We start from the raw sequence: 18,818 nt of genomic DNA on the forward strand, positions 1-18,818 counted from the left end.
GTGTGTGTTTGTACAAGCAGTACATGTAAGCCTGTAGCTTAAAGATTTTTTTGCACAGTGATTCCATCTCCCCACTGTGGCAAAAAGTGCTGAACACTTACTAATTGTTTTCTGTGCATTGGTTTCACCTTTCTCCCCTGGTTTTCATTAGGTTCTGAGCTCATGCCCAAAGCCCTTTCCACCAGGATAGTGGGAGGCATTTGGTGGTTTTTCACACTTATCATCATTTCCTCGTACACTGCTAACCTAGCCGCCTTTCTGACAGTGGAACGTATGGAATCCCCTATTGATTCTGCTGATGATTTGGCCAAACAGACAAAGATAGAGTATGGGGCAGTTGAAGATGGTGCAACCATGACTTTCTTCAAGGTAAGTTTTATATTCTGTTTGAAAAGATGCTATATCCCGATTGTGGGGGAAAGCTTGTGCACCTTTCTGAGAAGCATCAGATATGATTCCCACTGCTGTCAAAAGCAACTGGAAATCACTTTTTTGTGGATTTGCAAGGTAGCAAATGAATCAAATGCAAAATCTCTCATGGGAAAAAAAGGCAATTTCTCTGACGATTTTTGCTTGAAGTATTGAATTTAAGCAGTGGAGTAGGTGAAGAAACCTGAACACTTTGTTCAGACAGATCTCCTATAGTCATGTACAAGAATTAGGTTTGTCAGATTAAGAGTTACAGTATCCGTTCAATAGCATTATACTTAATTGTAGTCTTTTTTCAAGCAACCATACTACACTAAGAATATTAGTGGCTGGACTGAGAAAAACCTTTTGGACTTGTATTTTTAAGAAACTTTTTAATGAAATTTGGGGTCCATATAAAAACCTCAGATTCTTCCAGTTTTTCTATTCCTTTTAACCTGTTACTAAGATAATTCAATTTGAAATATAGTGAAATATGCTGCATTTAAGTGGGCTTAAATTAGTGAGAAGTATGGATGAAGGGAGAGAAGATAGTTTGTTCTCTAACTCTTTGTATTTGATACCAGAGAGGTGTCTCAGATCTTCCAAAGAGAGAGGTGTTTAACAATATTTGTCTGATCTTTGGTACATTTTGAAGACTTTTAGCTAGTATATTCTGTTTTTATAAGTTATTATGCTGTCACCTAAAGCTTTGTGGTGTCTCTTATATTGGCATTTGAAATTGGACAAATTGCGGTCCAAGGTAACTTGTAAACTGGTGCAGAAATTGAAGAATGTGTGCTCAGTTCCTCTCATTGGATTCAGAGAGTGTAAAATTTGTTTAGATATCAAGGCTAAATTGTCACTATTTAATCTTATGACCTTAAAGCCAATCGAAGTGTACAATTAGTTTTAATTTTTAAAAATAATTATAGGGCTTTCACCTTCTGCTTGGAAATAAAAATCAATTCAACTTCAGTATCTTGGAACGTTTTAGGTTGCTTAACTTATAGCACACATTGGGAAAGTTCCGAGTATTTTCACTAGAATATTTGTTGGAAAAGGAGCTGATGAAGTTAATAGAAGTAACTAATCAATTAGAGGTCTCTTGATGTCAGGAAATATATGAAGCAGTTAAAAGAAACAGCACTGAAAGTTTAAAGACTGAGGTTTTTAGAAGTCAAAATGATTTTTGTCTCAGGACATAAAGAGACAACACAAGGTATATATTGAGTTACCGGAAAACACCACAGGGCTTTAATTTCTTTTTTGTCTGGCAGAAAACTTTGAAGTTGTTCTAGTTCAGATTCGAATTGTGGACTCTAAAATGTTAGGAAGCAAGTTTAAATTAGCAGTGTCTTTCCTTCTAGTTGCAAGAAGCACTTTTCTCTGCATCTTAATTTTTGGTTTTCTCTCTCCCCACCCTTAGTTTTCTCTCTTATTCCCTCTTTTTCTTTTGTTGTATGTACGTAATCTGTGGGTTTTTTAAGCGCACAGAGACCATTTCTATTCCTCTGGATGTTTTTCTCCTCTGTGTATTAATATACTGCTCCCTTTTCTGCACAATTCTTTCTCTCTGCTCTCTTTCTTCTTCTGTTTCTATTTATCTAGATGTGCTTTGTGTTTATCTAGTATATTGTACCCAAGAACTAGAGAGGACCTACTTCTAATGAAATAGCAATCGTACATCCTGCGTAGAAGATTTTTGTTTGCAGTTAAAATAACGTAGACTTATACACAACAGGGTTATGGTGTCAGATCACATAATTTGGTGTTGCTTTTAGTACATTAACAAGTTCTCCTTCTTCACTATGAGCGAAAATGAGAAATCAGAACAAAACAGGATTTCTTTATTCAGCTGATACATTTAGTGTCAAATTAAGGTTTATTCTGTTGAACAAATGTATATTCTGGGCTTTATGTGTGAACAGATCATGGTTAGTAAGTACTTTGTGACATGAAAATGCACTGATAGGTAAGAATTTCTGTTCCAGCTAGCAACCAAATGATTCCAAATATTTTTCTGATGTTCACTATCTTATCTAGTAGTATGTAAATTAATTGGTATTATTTACCTAATGAAGTTGATTCAAACCTAAGCACTAGAAGTAGCTACAACTGTTCTTGTAGTTCAGGCAATAAGTGAAAATCATGCTCAAAAAGAAAACTAAATGGAAACTATACAACCTCATTTGATTCATTCAGTGTCTGAAGCAACTTCCAGGTGGAAATTAGTTTGCTTGATGTAAACACTATTCACTAGAGCTACCTGTGTAAAGAATACAATCTAATTAAATACATATTCCATGAAAGATAAACCAAAACATTTGTATACAGTCTATCTGCTAGTGTAAACTTTCTGGTAAAATTAGGTGGTTTTACCTAATGAGACTGAGTTATCAGAAAACAGAATACTATAGTTCTGGTCAGCATGGTAGATATGTATTTGTGTGTTTTCAAAATATACTTCTATTTTGTATAAGCACATTGTTTCAGGAATATAATTTCCTTACGTGAAGAAAATGAAAATGTGAGAAAATATTTTAAAATAAGAGTGTAAGTGGAATTGCCTTAAAAGGTACTACTAGAGTTGAACAGCTCATATATACTACTACTAAATAATAATATTAAAACAGTTAAGAACAGAAAACTGATAAAGGAAGACAAAAACTATCAGAAAAATAACTTAAGTGACAGAAGTAACACTGGAGGTAGATAATATAGGAAAGTATAGATAGTATAGAAAAGACAGAGGAGTTGCGTACGTTTTCTGCATTGTGTGTAAAAAAAAAAAACAGGATAAATATTCACATTTTAAATTCCTTTCAGAATACTTTCTGTTTTATCAGTAAGCTAAAGGAGGGGTTTAAATGGTATATATTATATTCTCTGATATATATACAAGTGAATGTCAAGTAGGAAGTAACACTGCCTTTTTATATGGCATTAGGGAAACTACTAATGAACTATTGTGTCCTGTTCTGGTGATCACACTTCAAAAATATGTTTAAAATTAGAAAGAGTTCATTAAAGGTGAAAGAATGACCGTAGGTTTGGAAATAAGCATTGTAGTTAGAGGTTAAAGAAGATTGGTCTGTTTAATCTGCTGAAGAGGTTAAGAGGTGACTTGATCATGGTCTGTAAGTGCCTTAATGGGAATGAGACTTTTGACAGTAGATGACTGTTTAATCTAGCAGAAAAAGGCATAATGAGATCTAATGTTTCAAAGCTGAAGTTAGGCAGATTCAGACTAGAAATAAGGTGCATATATTTAAGAGTGAGAGTAATTAACCACTGGTATAACTTGTCTAGGAGTGGGCTGGATTCATCCATCACATGCAGCCATTGTAAGGAAAATAGATACAGCATAGCTGAAACATGTTATGCTTTTGATTTAGTGGCTACTCAATGAAATACATAGCCTTCATTATACAGGAGCTCAGATTAGATTTTAGTAGTCCCCTCCTACTTCAAAAATCTATGAGAGTATGAGTTCTGGGGGGGTTGCACAAAGATGATTGAGAGGATAAATTTATCATCTGTGTATGTTTTTCCTTAGCTGCTTTGTCTTGTTTTAATGAGAGTGGATTGAGTAAAACAGTGGCATTAAGCTGCAACAAGAAGTGAAGGCACCAGATGGTTTCCTAATGTTAAATAAAATTATCATATCTTGGTAATAGTTATTAGTTCCAATCACAGTGAGGCTCGGTGGCTGCCCATGAGACTGACAGTAATTTCTGCATAAATTATCTATATAGCAGTCCATTGAATTCTTTCTTAAAAAAACTTTGGAAGCTGGCCAAAGCTGTGTGGTGCTAAAACAAAAGAAGAACATTTTTTGAAGGAGAACATAAATGGGAATCAGAAAAACAAAGTGCTAGATTAAAACCTGCTAAAGTTAAAATCTTGGAGAGGGAGAGCACAGGGAATATAGGTTGAAAATGCTCTTACCCTCGTGAGTCAAATATCCCTGTGAGATAGCTTCAATGAAAAAAGAGAATGTTGTCTCCAGAGGTTTATTAGGTCCTCCAGATCATTGTATGCCTCCTTATGGTCTGAGAAACACGACATTACAACTCCTTTTAGAAGCCAGAAAGTGAAGGAAATTTTCAGTGCTCTCTCCTCTTAAGATCTACTTATCTTGTCTGAGCATGGAAAGGAAGTAGTTTTACAAATCTGTTACATGCCTGGTGGGTCTGGTGGGCCATTTCATTGGGCACAACAAAGAAAACCTTAGTATTATCCAAGAATTAGAAGGAAAGAAATGTGAAAGTAAATTCTAAGCCATATCTGCTGCTAGGCTTGTAGTTTCCACTCAAATTGTGGAGTTTTTCTTAGTTTCGAACTTCTCTTCCTTTCTCTTGGGTGCTTTTGTCATTATTGACCATTTTCAAGTTTCAGAAGCCTATCTTCCTTCCTGTTTGGAATAAAATAAAAAGCATTTATTATTTTCATGAAAGGTACTTATCTCACACTAACTGTTCTTGGATAACAATCTCAGATTTTTCATTGCCTTTGATTTCTCTGGTCTCTCAGTCTGTTTCTCAAAATCTCAGTGTCTGTTTTCTTGCTGAATGACAGTTCTGAAATTGAGAACAACAATGTTAATTCCTGCCTGCTTCTAATTGTACCACAGTTCTCCATCCTCACACACAAAGAAACTACGACAGCACATATGCTTATATGTGGTCTACAATTTTAAGATTCTTTTTTTCTGAAGTCACTGTGTACCTTTGTTTTTCTTATAATTTTTCATATCTGTACCTTTCAATGTCAGAATTTTTTTCTTTCTATGTTTTTGTACAGTACCATGCACAATAGAACTTTTCTCAGTTATGGTTACTAGGCATTTGCATACCAAATAATAAAAACCAAAGTAATTTTTTGTTCTCTAGTAGCAGATTAGTGTCGTTACTTCCATATCACAAATTAGAGGTCTTCTCAGCTCTTTGTGAGAGCTGTATATTTTATATCCTTGTTTTGCTGATAAGGAAGCTGAAGCACTAAAAGGGAACGCATCTTTTTCAAGATCACTTGGTGAAAGGCAGATAGGGGACTAATTCAGGAAAGCTGACTCACACCCCTTAGAATTATCTGATAGACTATTCTATTTATCATTTACATTTGCCAGTTTCTTTCCTTTTCTTCTTCAGGACCCATTTTTATAGTCCTGCTCTACTTTTCTGCAACATCTCCCATTGCTTCCTGCACTGCTTTTTCTCAACAAAGATTCCTTCTGCTGACCCTTTTCAGTTCCCCCTGCCTTGTTTTTTACACTAGCCATTTTGTTACCATCTCTCTCAGGAAATTTTGGGGGGCAACAATTCATCCCTTGTGTGTCTATCTTCCTCTTCCAAATTCTCAGCCTATTGTCAAAGGAAATAGCATGAAGCTCTACCTATACATTGCAAAATCTCAGAAATAGTGTCTCCAGGCTGAAAGAAGGAGCTGTACACTGCTTACAACTGGAGTACAAGTGACAGATCCCCTGACATAAATGAAAGAATAGCAGCAAGAATAAAGGTATGAATGCCATGCATTTGTCATGAATGATGTTGGCATTGACATGCATAAAGCCAATATAACTTCAGTGGGTTTTTCAAACCTGGGTTTGAACATTGTAATAGACAAATGACATTTATATGTTTAACAAATAAGTATGCATGTACAAGCACATGGGCATATACACACATAGAACCTTTAGCTGAATGCTGCAAATAAAACATTATGAAGTTTAGCAGTGCGTGCCAATTATTTGGTGGAATTGTTGCAAGTCAAAGATGAAAGAAACAACACTTCTGAGCTTCTCAAATATCCACTGACTGACAGTGACTAATGGAAAACAATTTTTTGAGTCCCAGCCTCCATGTACTGATCTGGATAATGCTTAAAAAGTAATTGGTAGCAGATACCACAGATACATGTTCAGTTTGCTTTAAAATTAATTTGCTTTATAGATAAGTTGCACTTGAATGTAACAAATAGAGACTTGTTCTTCTGCATAAAAACACATGTGGCACTTTTGACTAAAAAGGGAATTGAATATCAATACCATGTATTCTTTTTTTCTTCTTCTTTTTGATTGTCGTGGTTTGGGCCTATCTGCTAGAAACACATACAGTTGAAATGCATTATTTCCCTTTTCCCATGATTATTCCCTCGTTGTAGGAACACCTACTCAGTTAACCACTACTACTTTGAATGTGCAAAAAAAGCAGGCACAGTTGCAAACCTGTAAAGCAAGGTCTGTGGTGGCGCCATACGCTTACGAGAACTGAATCTGCAATGACAGTCTGTGAGAATGAGATATAGGCTTTGTCCAGAGACCTCAAAACACCTCTGCCTCACTGGGTTCTACTTATTTCCTTAAAAGATCAAAGAAGCTAGGAAGAGGTAGGTAGGTTAGATGATGCATTAACACAGACTATAACAAGAGCAGCAGTGCATTTGAATTCTAAATAGAAGAAATTCAGATAAATTTGGTACCATTAAGTTCTTTGCGGTGTGCTGTCTTTCTTTTGAATCAGAGGGCAGAAAGCACAACTAATTCATATAAAAAGCCTCATTCCAACCAACTCTCCAGGTACTGGGACAAAGTGACTGAAATGGTTTTATGATGTCTTGACCCTTCCTCCTTCTCTGGGGTTGTCAGAGCCATTACTGTTCCTGCAGTAAATAAGAGCATATGTTTGGCTGCCTGTTGCATCTCAGTGCTGAGGCATGAAACTAAAAGTAGATGGAATGTGGTAGAAATCCACTACCTTTCCACCCTTGCCTTTGTCCATGCCCGTGGCTTTTCCCTTCCCTTTCCCCATTCCTCATTCCTTATACCCTTTTCCCCTGTTCCTACATTATGGGCTGAAAAAGATGAACACAAGGACTCGTCAACTTTTCATTTCTGCAAAGATTTATACTGCATTATGACATATATCCAGATAGTATGCACTCTTAATAAGCTGCTTGATAGCATGCTGTATTCATGAATAATTATGCTCCAAAATCACAAGATTCATATTTATCATTTACACCTGCATCTAGCTACAGCTCTTAGAAACTGATGAAACACATACAAATGCTTTTTGTGGTCCTCTCAAAGAAATATACATAACTTTCCAGTGAAATCAAGATTAGTCATTCACAACAATTAAAATATTGAATTAAATAGTTAACATATGAAATGGGTCCCCACTAGTTATCTTTGAAAGAAAGTCAGAGAGACATCAAAAATAAATTAAAAGTTGGCAATAGGAAAAGTCATCTTTGCCTTTGGAACAATTAATATTTTCCACAGCTCAGCATCTGTTTCTGCCTTACCTCAAATATTCATAGGGGAAAAAGTTTTATGCTGATCTCCCCACAGAACTCGCAGGTGGGCCAAACTATGTAACTTATGCTCCCATCTGGTTTTCCTGTTCCGTAAGTATTTCTCAGTGTGAATATAATGTAGAGCTAAAACTAACATACCAGCAAGAAGCTGACATTTGTATTATTTTTCAGAATTGCATCTGACAACAATTTGCATTAATTAGTGCACATGCATTAATGATCCATACTGTATGTACATGATGGGGTTTGTCTGAATAAAGCTGGTCTTTCTCAGTGTATAAGGTATGGTAAAATATAGCAAGATCTGATTGCCACTTGGATAGAAATATAGGATACAAGAGATCAGAGCCTGGGGCAGGGTGGGAAAATACTAATAAACTGTTCATTTGTCTGTACAAAATCAAGCCTGATGTTATACAAATACTATCCAGACCACACTTTGAGTCCTGAATTGTGTCAGGGTTTTTTTGCCAGCAAAAGTCAAGATTTTCTACCAAATGTAGCTTATTCAGAGCAATATTATAATCTAGATATTTGAAAAATCATTTTGTAGTTAAAAGAAACCCATTCTGTCTTCTTTTTTTTTTTTTTTTGAGAATATATAGTGTTGCCACTGAAGACAAGAAAAGTAGGGGCTTGTTTCTTTGAAGTCAGGTGGAGTTTAATCAGTACTAATCGTTGCAAATTGCTTCTGGTCATATCTCTCAATAGCTTTCTTGTTGTGTTGTTTTGGAATCAACTTAAGCCAGTCTAACTGTGAGTAGTCCAACCCCTTCTGCCTTCAGCCTCAAGCTCTATTGGCTCTACATACCATAGGGCTGTGGCAAGAGTCAGTCCAGCTTTCTGATCCAACTGAAAATGAATCTTTTTTTGTTGTTGCATGTTTACTTTTCACTTGTGAAGAAAGCTGCCCTGGCTGCTAGAATGCTAGAACTGATGTGAGGAGAGCAGAGGGTGTCCCTTTCCATGGCAGGGTGATCTTATATCACCCTGCTAAATATGAAAACCACTGGGAATCCACACCCTTTGGGAAGGAAGTTATGTTGCCTAGACATTTGGAGGTGTGAGGGTGAGAAAATCAACAGCAATGTAATTGCTGATACTTCCAGAATGTATGTTGTCCTTATGTACTATTGTAGATTTTGTTCTAACTGCTAAGCCATTTTGTTTCCTTTCTTTCACCCGATGTGCTTCACTTTCTGGCCTCTTCAGGGCCTGTAATGGCACTGCTGACAGGATCAGTTGTAAGACGATGACTGAACTCTGGGTTCTGATCATAGGTTTGGTGGCAAGGCTTTTTCCTCAGAAATGCATAACCTAATTGCTGTCTAAACTTATCACCTTTCTCTCCTTCTCCTGCTGCTTTCCCCCAGGAGGCAGGGCAACAACACTTTCCTTTTCTCTTCTCTTTTCAGCTTTTCTCTCTTTATGTCTTAGATCATGAGCAAGGTGGGAAAGGGAACTGAACTAGATCATAGAGAATCCTTCAGCTGCAAACAGCATTCTGTATGAAAGACAGATTTCAGAGTAAGGGTTTGCTGAGAGTACATCTAAGAACATTTTTAACTATCAGAGTCTGAAAAAAAAATCATCCTGCTCTTCAAAGCAAATAGATCTATCACCAAGTAGCCATGTAAAGTTTGCAGATTTGATCTATGACTCATCCTGGGAATGTGATTCAGAAACAATTCTCTAGAGTGAACTGTCTCTTAGTTTAGCCAGTTTTGTGTGAGGTCCTGCCATATGAGCAACCTTCAGTGTTGAGTTCATGCCCACTGAAGCAGCCTGAAAGCCTCCATTCATTAGCAGAGGTGAACTCTTGGTTCCGCCTTGTCAGTTTATATATGATACTACTGAGGTATTGTCCAACTGCATTAGCATTGCTTTGTGTAGAGAAATATTTCCAGTGCCAGAATTGCCTGGGATACTACCTGAAGTCTTATTATACTGATGAATTTCTTCTCCAGAGTTATTAATTGCTCCAAACAGAATGCTTGTTGAGATTGGTTAAATGACCCCTTTTGCAATACACCTATGGTAATAATTACATAAGCTTTATTGAGTATGGATGCCTTTTAAGCATTTTTCACTATCCATGCATTAATTGAACTTGCATTTAATGTATTTGAGATCCTTAATCTGCACAATATAGATTAACGATTTATAAAAAAAATATACTAAACCATGCTTTAGAATCATAGAATCATAGAAACATTTAGGTTGGAAAAGAACCTTAAGATCATCAAGTCCAACCATTATCCTAACACTAAACCATGTCCCTAAGCACCACATCTACATGTCTTTTAAATATCTCCATGGACAGTGACTCCACCACTTCCCTGGGCAGCCCGTTCCAATGATGGATAACCCTTTTGGTGGAGAAATTTTCCCAATATCCAGTCTAAACCTCCCCTGGTACAACTTGAGGCTGTTTCCTCTCATGCTATCACTTGCTACTTGGGAGAAGAGACTGACACCCACCTCTCTACAACCTCCTTGCAGGTAGTTGTAGAGAGCGATAAGGTCTCTCCTCAGCCTCCTTGTCTCCAGGCTAAACAACCCCAGTTCCCTCAGCCGCTCCTCAGAAGACTTGTTCTCTAGACCCTTCACCAGCTTTGTTGCCCTTCTCTGGACACGCTCCAGCACCTCCATGTCTTTCTTGTAGTGAGGGGCCCAAAACTGAACACAGTATTCAAGGTGCGGCCTCACCAGTGCCAAGTACAGGGGACAATCACTTCCCTGCTCCTGCTGGCCGCACTATTTCTGATACAGGCCAGGATGCTGTTGGCCTTCTTGCCCACCTGGGCACACTGCTGGCTCATATTGAGCCGGCTGTTGACCAAAACCACCTGGTCCTTTTCTGCTGGGCAGCTTTCCAGCTACTCTTCCCCAAGCCTGTAGTGTTGCATGGGGTTGTTGTGACCCAAGTGCAGGACCCGGCACTTGGCCTTGTTGAACTTCATACAATTGGCCTTGTCCCATTGATCCAGCCTGTCCAGATCCCTCTGCAGAGCCTTCCTTCCCTCAAGCAGATCAACACTCGCTCCCAACTTGGTGTCACCTGCAAACTTCCTGAAGATGCACTCGATTCCCTCATCCAGATCATTGATAAAGATATTAAACAGAACTGGCCCCAAAACTGAGCCCTGGGGAACACCACTTGTGACCAGCTGCCAGCTGGATTTAAATCTATTCACCACAACTCTTTGGGCCTGTTCATGCAGCCATTTTTTTACCCAGCAAAGAGTACACTGGCCATGAGCAGCCATTTCTTTATGATCAGAGTAGCCTACTGATCAGAGGATTATCTGCCCAGGAACATGTTGGACCAAAGATAAGCAAGATATTTCTTAGCATTTTTTTTTATTTGTTCAGCTGTGGCATGTGATCTTTCAATTTACTTATCAATTTTTTGTATAGGAAATTATGGGAGAGTTATCTTTTCTCACATCTTAAAAGCAGAGACAGTCACTCATAATAATGGTGATGATCATAAATAATATGTTCTTTTATGCTGAATTTGACTTACGTTCTCAAAATAGATATTTAAATATAATTGGCAACAAAAATCCAGTTAAGGTATTATGTGAATTCTGTCGTGAGTCACTGTGATTTGAGGGGACCATGAGAGCTTTTATTATATTAATACATACTATTAGTAAACTATTATTTTTACTTAGAAACTAGGAATTATGAAAATTAACAAAGGATGTAGTATTGCTTACCTTAAAATATTTGTATTTGAGTAGTCTATCTTTGCATTTGAGAACTGAAAGCAGCTTCCCCTCAATGAGCTATAAAATACAGCAAATATCCTGGAGGCCTTTGAAAACAACTTTTTTGGTCTTTCTTTGAAGAACTCTTACTTTCTTGTGCAACAGAAGGCCAGTGGTAAGATAGAAAATGTTCTGTTCCTCTTTCTGTTGCTCTCACCGTCTTTCTCTGTCTTTCATTTTTTATTTTTTGATAGAAGAGACACTTACCTTCCTTGACTTAGAAGGAATCTTCCAAAACTCTTAAGAAGCTTCTATATGACATGTCTGATAGAAGTTGCATGTACTCTTTCATACATTTCCACTTTCTGAAAAAGGAAAATGCATCCCTAAAGGAATTTCCAGTGAAGAAGGAAGACTAGCACCAAACATTTTCTGTGATTTGTTTGGAAGGCTGTCTAGCTCTTCTTTTACCCTTTTACTTTATCTGGCAAAGAAACTCTGAGAATAGTTTCTTTTATGCTAGAATTTCTGTCTAAGCCTATCCAGGTAGTTATCATTCAAGTGTATTTTTATTCAGGTTGAATTGCTGAGGAATTTTCTTGGATTGAACAAAACCAACAGTTTGGTTCCTTAATTTATTTTATGGTTACACCTAGTATTTCTGATGCAGCCTTTGTTCCTGAAGTACAGGGATGTTGAGCATAGTTCATTACATACGTGCAATCCAACAATTGTATTCTAGTCAGAGGTTTGACTACCCATAAAATCAGAAGTTAGCAGAGGAGACACTGCAATTTCAGTTATAGCTTCCTCTTCCAGCCACAGGTGCCTCATACAAGAAATCTCTCTTTTGAAATTAAGGAGAATTTTTGTTTGTACAGCCTGTTCATAATGAAGATTTGGCTGTCTCAGTGGCTGTATTTTCAAATCAGATCATCAAAGATGAAAAGAGAATTGAAGGGAAACAATAAGGCTTATTTCATAAGCAGTATTGAGGCCAAAATTTTTATATTTTTATTCAGCTAATAGTGGATTTCTGGACTTTTTTTTTTCCAAGAGAGAGCTTGACTTCTAAATACTCCAAATAAATGTCTTAACACTTCCAAAAACCATTAAGTCTCTTGGTCTTAATCCTCAGGTCTTCAATTTTCCTTTCAGAAATAGAGAATTACTTTGATAAGTTGAATCTCTAAGTTTTAGTGGAATAAATCTAACAGCAAAACCACCAGAACCAACAAATATTGCAGCTGTAATGTCAAATACAAAATCAAATTAAAAATATCTATGTATGCAAATTAATTAATTTTACAAGAAATAATATTAATAATTCTAATTCCATAGTGAAATTGACTGACTTAACTGGCACTGTAGGGATATTTGTCTTATTTTAGACTATTGGTTTAAGGGCTGTGAAGAGTTTCTTTTCTTACAAGTTGACACTGAAATGAACACAAAAAAACCAAAGAGAAAAATCTCTTTCAAATGATAGAAAAAGTTCACATTTTGGCTTACAGTCCGAGTTGGACTATGGCCAAAATTCTCGTCTGTGTTTGTAAACGTCCTATTTTTAAAGATTGAACTGGTCACAATGAGTGTTCCTAAAAGTAAGCCAGTGATTGCAAAATCCAGGCCTTGAAAAACAAAAGTAAAAATAACAAACAATAAGCACAGTCTACCATTTTGCTTTGCTCATGTGACTCCATATGCATGATAATATTAGAAGTTGAGTACATTTATCCTCCACCAGCATGGCAGATGTTGCTGTGTCATAGCTTGTCATTTTTTTTACATTTATGAGTCAAATTAATTTTTTTTAATTAGATTAGTGTCACAGGTGCAGGCTTTTGATGTGTGCACCAGTAATGTGTTTGCATTGTTTGCATATTTTGTTGGAAGTATGTGGTAATCTTGACATATTCTATGCCAGAATTTTCATGGAAACTTTAAATTGAAGGGTACAGTTCAGCAAATTGCATCAACTGAATTACTAAAGCTCAGTAGGTGTTAATCAAGAAATGATGAAAAATCTGAGGAAATATACAGATTGCCATTTCTGAAACCACTTTAAGCTCCAAACATTTTTATGTTGTCATCCTCTAAGATAGTATTTGGATTTCCAAAATTGTGGTATGATTTAATTTGCAACTGTTAGAGCAACTCTTAATGCATTTAGAGGAAAGGGACTGTTGTTTAAAGTAGTTTGATTGTTTCCTTGTTTCTCCTGGATTAAAAAAGAATAGCAAGAATAAGCAAGCAAAGGAATTGGCATAGTAAATTTTTAGAACATGGAATCACCTTTAAGCCTGAAGATGACAACGCTGCAGTTATTGATTCCTGTTTCTTTAATTGTATAGTCAAGTGCTATTCACATGTTTGGGTTTCTGCATGCATATGGGAGATTAGTAGGCTGACATAGCAAAACTAACAGCCTTGTTTACAGAGAAGATAAAATTTGCCCACATCCAGAACAAACTATACCATCTAACAGATTCTGAATCATTAATTATCTTTTGCAAATTTTATTTTTCTGTACTTTTGGGCTTCTTGGTTAGAAGGTGAAACAGAGGGAATACAATTAAACCTAGGATAGGATAGGGTAGGACAGGACAGGATATTTCAGTTGGAAGGGACCTACAACGATCATCTAGTCCAACTGCCTGGTTACTTCAGGGCTGACCAAGTTAAAGAATGTTAAGGGCATTGTCCAAATGCCTCTTAAACACTGACAGGCTTGGGGCACCACCCATCTCCCTAGGAAGCCTGTTCAAGTGTTTGAAAGGGGTCTTAAAAATTATTGTTAAAAAAATCATTATTTCTGACCCAACATTTTGAAGTAAGAATTTTGAAGTGGCTTGTTTAGAGACTAAAGTAAAATGTATACAGAAATCTTTATTAGAGAATAATGCAAGATACATACAAAAATCTCTATATAGTGTTTCAAGCATATTGTTCCAAATGTATTAAATGTCTCTATCTTGTACACTTTCAGGCTATATTTTTAGTAGTAAATAAAACAGGCCAGGACCATTTTTAAAGTGCAAGTCACTGGGTTAAACTCTCTTTTCCATCAAAATTAGGATGTTTATGCATGATCACCTATTAGGAACAGTCTTTGATATGTACTTGACATCTCTTGAGCTATTTATTATCTTGGGGTGGAGCCCAGGTATCATTTGGGAGGTTATTCCTTAGGACAGGCCAAAACTGTTCCAGGCCCCATGCTAACAGATGGTATGGACAATTATGAGCCTCTGTCCTGGCCCTGTTTTGTTAACTGTAACATGTGAATCATAGTCCTGATTTGGATATAAGTTAGTGAGAATCTTCAGCAGTTTTGCTAAAATATTGTCAGTAGAATGAATTATGTTTGACTCTAGTAGAAAAGCTGTCTAAAGAGGTAAACACTTTTTTTTCTGTCCTGCTCCCAAATAAATTTCTTTTTTTTTTTTTCTTAGTTGTACTGGTTCAAATTAAAGCAAATCAGTTGTGGGAGTAACCTGTTAAGATATTTGTACAACCTGAAAATCCTAAGATGGAACTATATCCTTGTTTCTTACTTCTTCTTTCTATGCTTCTTTCATAACTAAGTTGCCATGGATTTCAGTAGGTATTAGGTGTTTCAATACCTTTGTGAATCTAAGCTTAAAGCCATACAAGGAAAAAAAAAAGAAAGAAAAAAAAGAGCTAATTCCAAGTAAGACCATACACAGATCAAATTGTGGCCATTAGAGCTTAAGGAATCTGAAATTTCACCAAAACAAAAAAAAAAAAAGAAAAAGAAAGTCAGTTAAATGTTACACATCCAGAGGCCTGGACTAGAGGAAAGCCAAAGTAAAATGCCAATAAAACACCAATGGTTTCACTCTGTTTGAAGCCAAAATGTTATATTTGATCTTTAATTTAAAAATGCAGTGCTTTTCTTTTTGTCATGCTGGTGTTTCCCACAGCTTTATAAATGAGGACTATTAGCTAATTGATATTACGTATCATTTTCATTTCAAATTAAATATTTCATTAGTGTCATATGTGTCAAGAAGAAACTTACATTTTACTTGAAAAAAGAATCTTTGATGTCTTTGTATTCAAGGACAGCAAAACAAACGTACTCTTTGTTCTGATATTCTCTAATGTGTATTACTGATTTGTAAATACATGTTTGGATCATATTTTAAGTGATGACTAATTTCAAGCTTATTTCCACAGTGAACACCATGTATTTTGAGATGGAGTTTTTAAGTAGGACCCAGAATGACTCCTCATTTGCTTAAAAATTTCAAAACCAGATCTACTTTGCATAATTTTACATAAGCAATGGTTCAGTACAAAAGGAACAAACCTTCTTCTTCTTTTCCACATACACACACATAAATGATTACTACATGTTTGTCTGCATAATTTGCACCTAGAGTTTCCCCTGAAGGTATAGGAAACGCACTGCTATTTTACTGCACTCCTTTTGTTGAAGAGGAAGTGGTGTCATTGAATAGCATTTCCTCATCAGACACTACAAAAGTGCCAAGTTGTAGCAATCAATAGGGAAATAGCAGATGTGAAGGTTAGTTGGCATCAAAGAATATGAGTGGAAGACTTTCCTATGGGAAAGAAAGCGCTTCATTACACTTCATCTATACTAAGAATATTGGTTCTATCAAGCTTTCAGAAAATTAGAATATGATGGCTTTCATGTCTCCAGCTCTGAAAGAGTCACTTTAATAACAGTTAAAAAGTTAGATAGTTATCTATCAGGAGAATTGCACTAAGTGATCAGGATTTTAGTATTTTTAAACTGGAATGCTGCGGTTTCTTTTTTCTCTGAAGAAAGCAGATCCAGTGCAATGACTCTGGGACAAGAATTGGCTCCCTGGGTGATCACTGTATTGTAGACGAGTGTAAATTCTGCTTTTGGAACATGTTCATAGGAAACAAACAACATGTTATCATGTCTCTAGAGCATAAATATTTAAAGACTTTTGTTCAGAAAGTTCCTTGGTTTGGGACTAACTTGGATATTTATGTATGCTTCTTTTTCTGAACAACATAAGCAACTTTTCAATGTTTGTCCACACAGTAACTGCTGCAGAAAAACTGAGTTTCAATACATCAATCAAGTGGATGCTCTTTAGAGAGATTGTCCTACAGGGAATGGGAAAACTGGAGAGTCAGTAAACAGAGTGATGTTGAGCTGGCAAGTCAGTGGATCATAGGTAGTATTTGTCAGTATGAGAGCTTACAGTTGCTGATAGCAGTTGAATGCTTTTCTGAGCAAGCTGTAAAAAGGAGCAGGTGTTAGTAATGATAGAATACTTGCAGGGAAATATTCACTGATGGATGATTTCATTCGTTCACTCTGCAAAATTGTGAGATACTTTGTTTTCAGGAAGGTGAATTAGAGATTTTGTGTGCTTGAGACTGAGCATGGGGGGTTTTGGCCTTAAAAAAAAGCCCAACTCCTTAATTATATATCTTTCTCTAAGAACACCTCTAGCTACAGGGGTGAATAAATGTTTCTTATAAAACATTGAAGCAATTTTCTCACCTCACTGATCTTTAAATTAAAATACTGCTTAAAGGAAATTCTGCCCCTAGTCTGCTCAATTAATACTTAGAGCAAATTATATTTATTGGCAATGCGGAGGAGGAGTCAGCATTAATTATCTAAAAGCACCTTTCTCATTGAAATCCAGCATGGATTGAAAATGAATTGTCCCTGGTCCTTGAGCTCTGTTCACACTAATAAACAAATAAATGCACTAGAGCACACACTGAATCCAAAGGTTGCACTGACAGTTTAGATATTTAGTGCCAGAATGGAATTTGATTTACTGAGTACTCTGCAGTGCTTCAGCTTTCTGTGCCTCCGAAGTTCACAAGGGGCAGAACGGAGGGCTTTGACATTAAGAGCTTAAATGAACATCACATGGTATCTGTTGAGATTGCTCTTTCGGCTTAGAATGCTGTGTAATGACGTTTACAAGCAAGTTGCTTCTGCCTTCAGTTCTTACAGATACGTTTGGGGACAAGGGAAAATTATTTTGCCTTTGGCTTTAAAGTGAAGCTGAGGCATTCTTGTCATGCAGTAGCCCAAGACCAACTATTTTGTACCTCAATAAACATAGCCAAAAGTATTATAAAAATCTGTTAAATCATCTCTCTCTTTTTTTTTTTTTCATTTTTGCTGCTTTCAAACAACAATTTATCAAAGCAAGCAAAATGGAGATAGCAATAAAATGTAGAGCTGTATCTAACATGTGAAGTCATTTACAGTCTGGAATTTATTAGGCTTTTATTTTAGGTAGTAAATCCATAATAGTAATGGAGAAAATAACCTTATTTAATTAGTTAGAGAAAGTTAAATGTCAGCTTCTTGAAGTTATGAAAAAATTTAAGCACTCAAAGCTGAAATCTTCAGCCTTCTTAGTGGATGTGGACAAACCTTTTTTTCTATTGGTGTGTCACAGTGTTTCTGTGGTTGCCCAGAAGTAATGGCGCACCCTTTCAGCCAACTGTATCTCCTGTGTGCACTGAGGTTCAGGGTCGAGTTTACCTGTAAGTGAGATGACCTGTAGGTGAGTACTCTGACAGCTATTCACCTAGTCTAAAATCTGTTTTAATCAAGATTGCTTTAGAAGTGTAATGACCCCCCTTGTATATTTTTAGTTCACTTATTTTATCTCTTTTATGAAAAGCACTGGGTATTGTAGTTTTCAGAGTGGGAAAATATGGTGTGAATACATACAATATGGAGCATGTTGTCTAACTGTGTTTGCACAAATCCCATTAAAATTAGCATTTTGCAAGCTATCACAAAAAAAGAGAAAAAAATGAAAATCTCTATAGACCAAGATTAGTGGGAATATTTGATTGTCACTACAGGTAGGTGTCTCGTTTATTAAATATTGCAATTCAGCTAATTAGACTATACAAACCGTATTATTTTTCACTGTAGGTCTCCTGACAGTTTTCTGAAAACAATGAGCATTTTAATTGATTATGAAAAAATAAAGTCAAAAGAATTAAGTTAAACTTCTTTTCCCCAGGAACTACATCATAGTGATGCAGTAAAAGATTAGGAATAGAGCTGTTTCAAAGCTCAGCTGCAGGAAATTTAACACATGCATGCAACCAGGTGCCATGAAGAAAAATGTTTGTCAGAATAATCTGATTCTGTAGTTAGGATAGAATAACTTTTTATCATAATCCTAAATCTAAGAAAATTTTTTTTCATAATCCCATGCATTATCAAAACAGTTGTATCAGGTGAAACTTTGTACACTTTACTAAGGACAGTGGTTTTATTGCTGTCTTTTTTTTTAAGCCCTGAACTTTGTATCCCTATGCAACTAAATCCCAGTGAATTGTGCTGAAAGT

At 36.2% G+C, this 18,818-nt stretch overlaps 1 protein-coding gene across 1 annotated transcript in view; it reads left to right on the forward strand.

Moving 5' to 3' along the window:
• Window positions 1-18,818, forward strand: part of GRIK2 (glutamate ionotropic receptor kainate type subunit 2) — a 415,252-nt gene that overhangs the window by 320,939 nt on the left and 75,495 nt on the right. The window contains exon 13 of the mRNA XM_075046677.1: window positions 152-369. Coding sequence (XP_074902778.1) covers window positions 152-369 — 218 coding nt within the window. The remainder of the gene's footprint in view (window positions 1-151; window positions 370-18,818) is intronic.

The sequence above is a fragment of the Buteo buteo genome, chromosome 15 (genome assembly GCF_964188355.1).
Source record: "Buteo buteo chromosome 15, bButBut1.hap1.1, whole genome shotgun sequence".
In the NCBI taxonomy this organism is placed as follows: domain Eukaryota; kingdom Metazoa; phylum Chordata; class Aves; order Accipitriformes; family Accipitridae; genus Buteo; species Buteo buteo.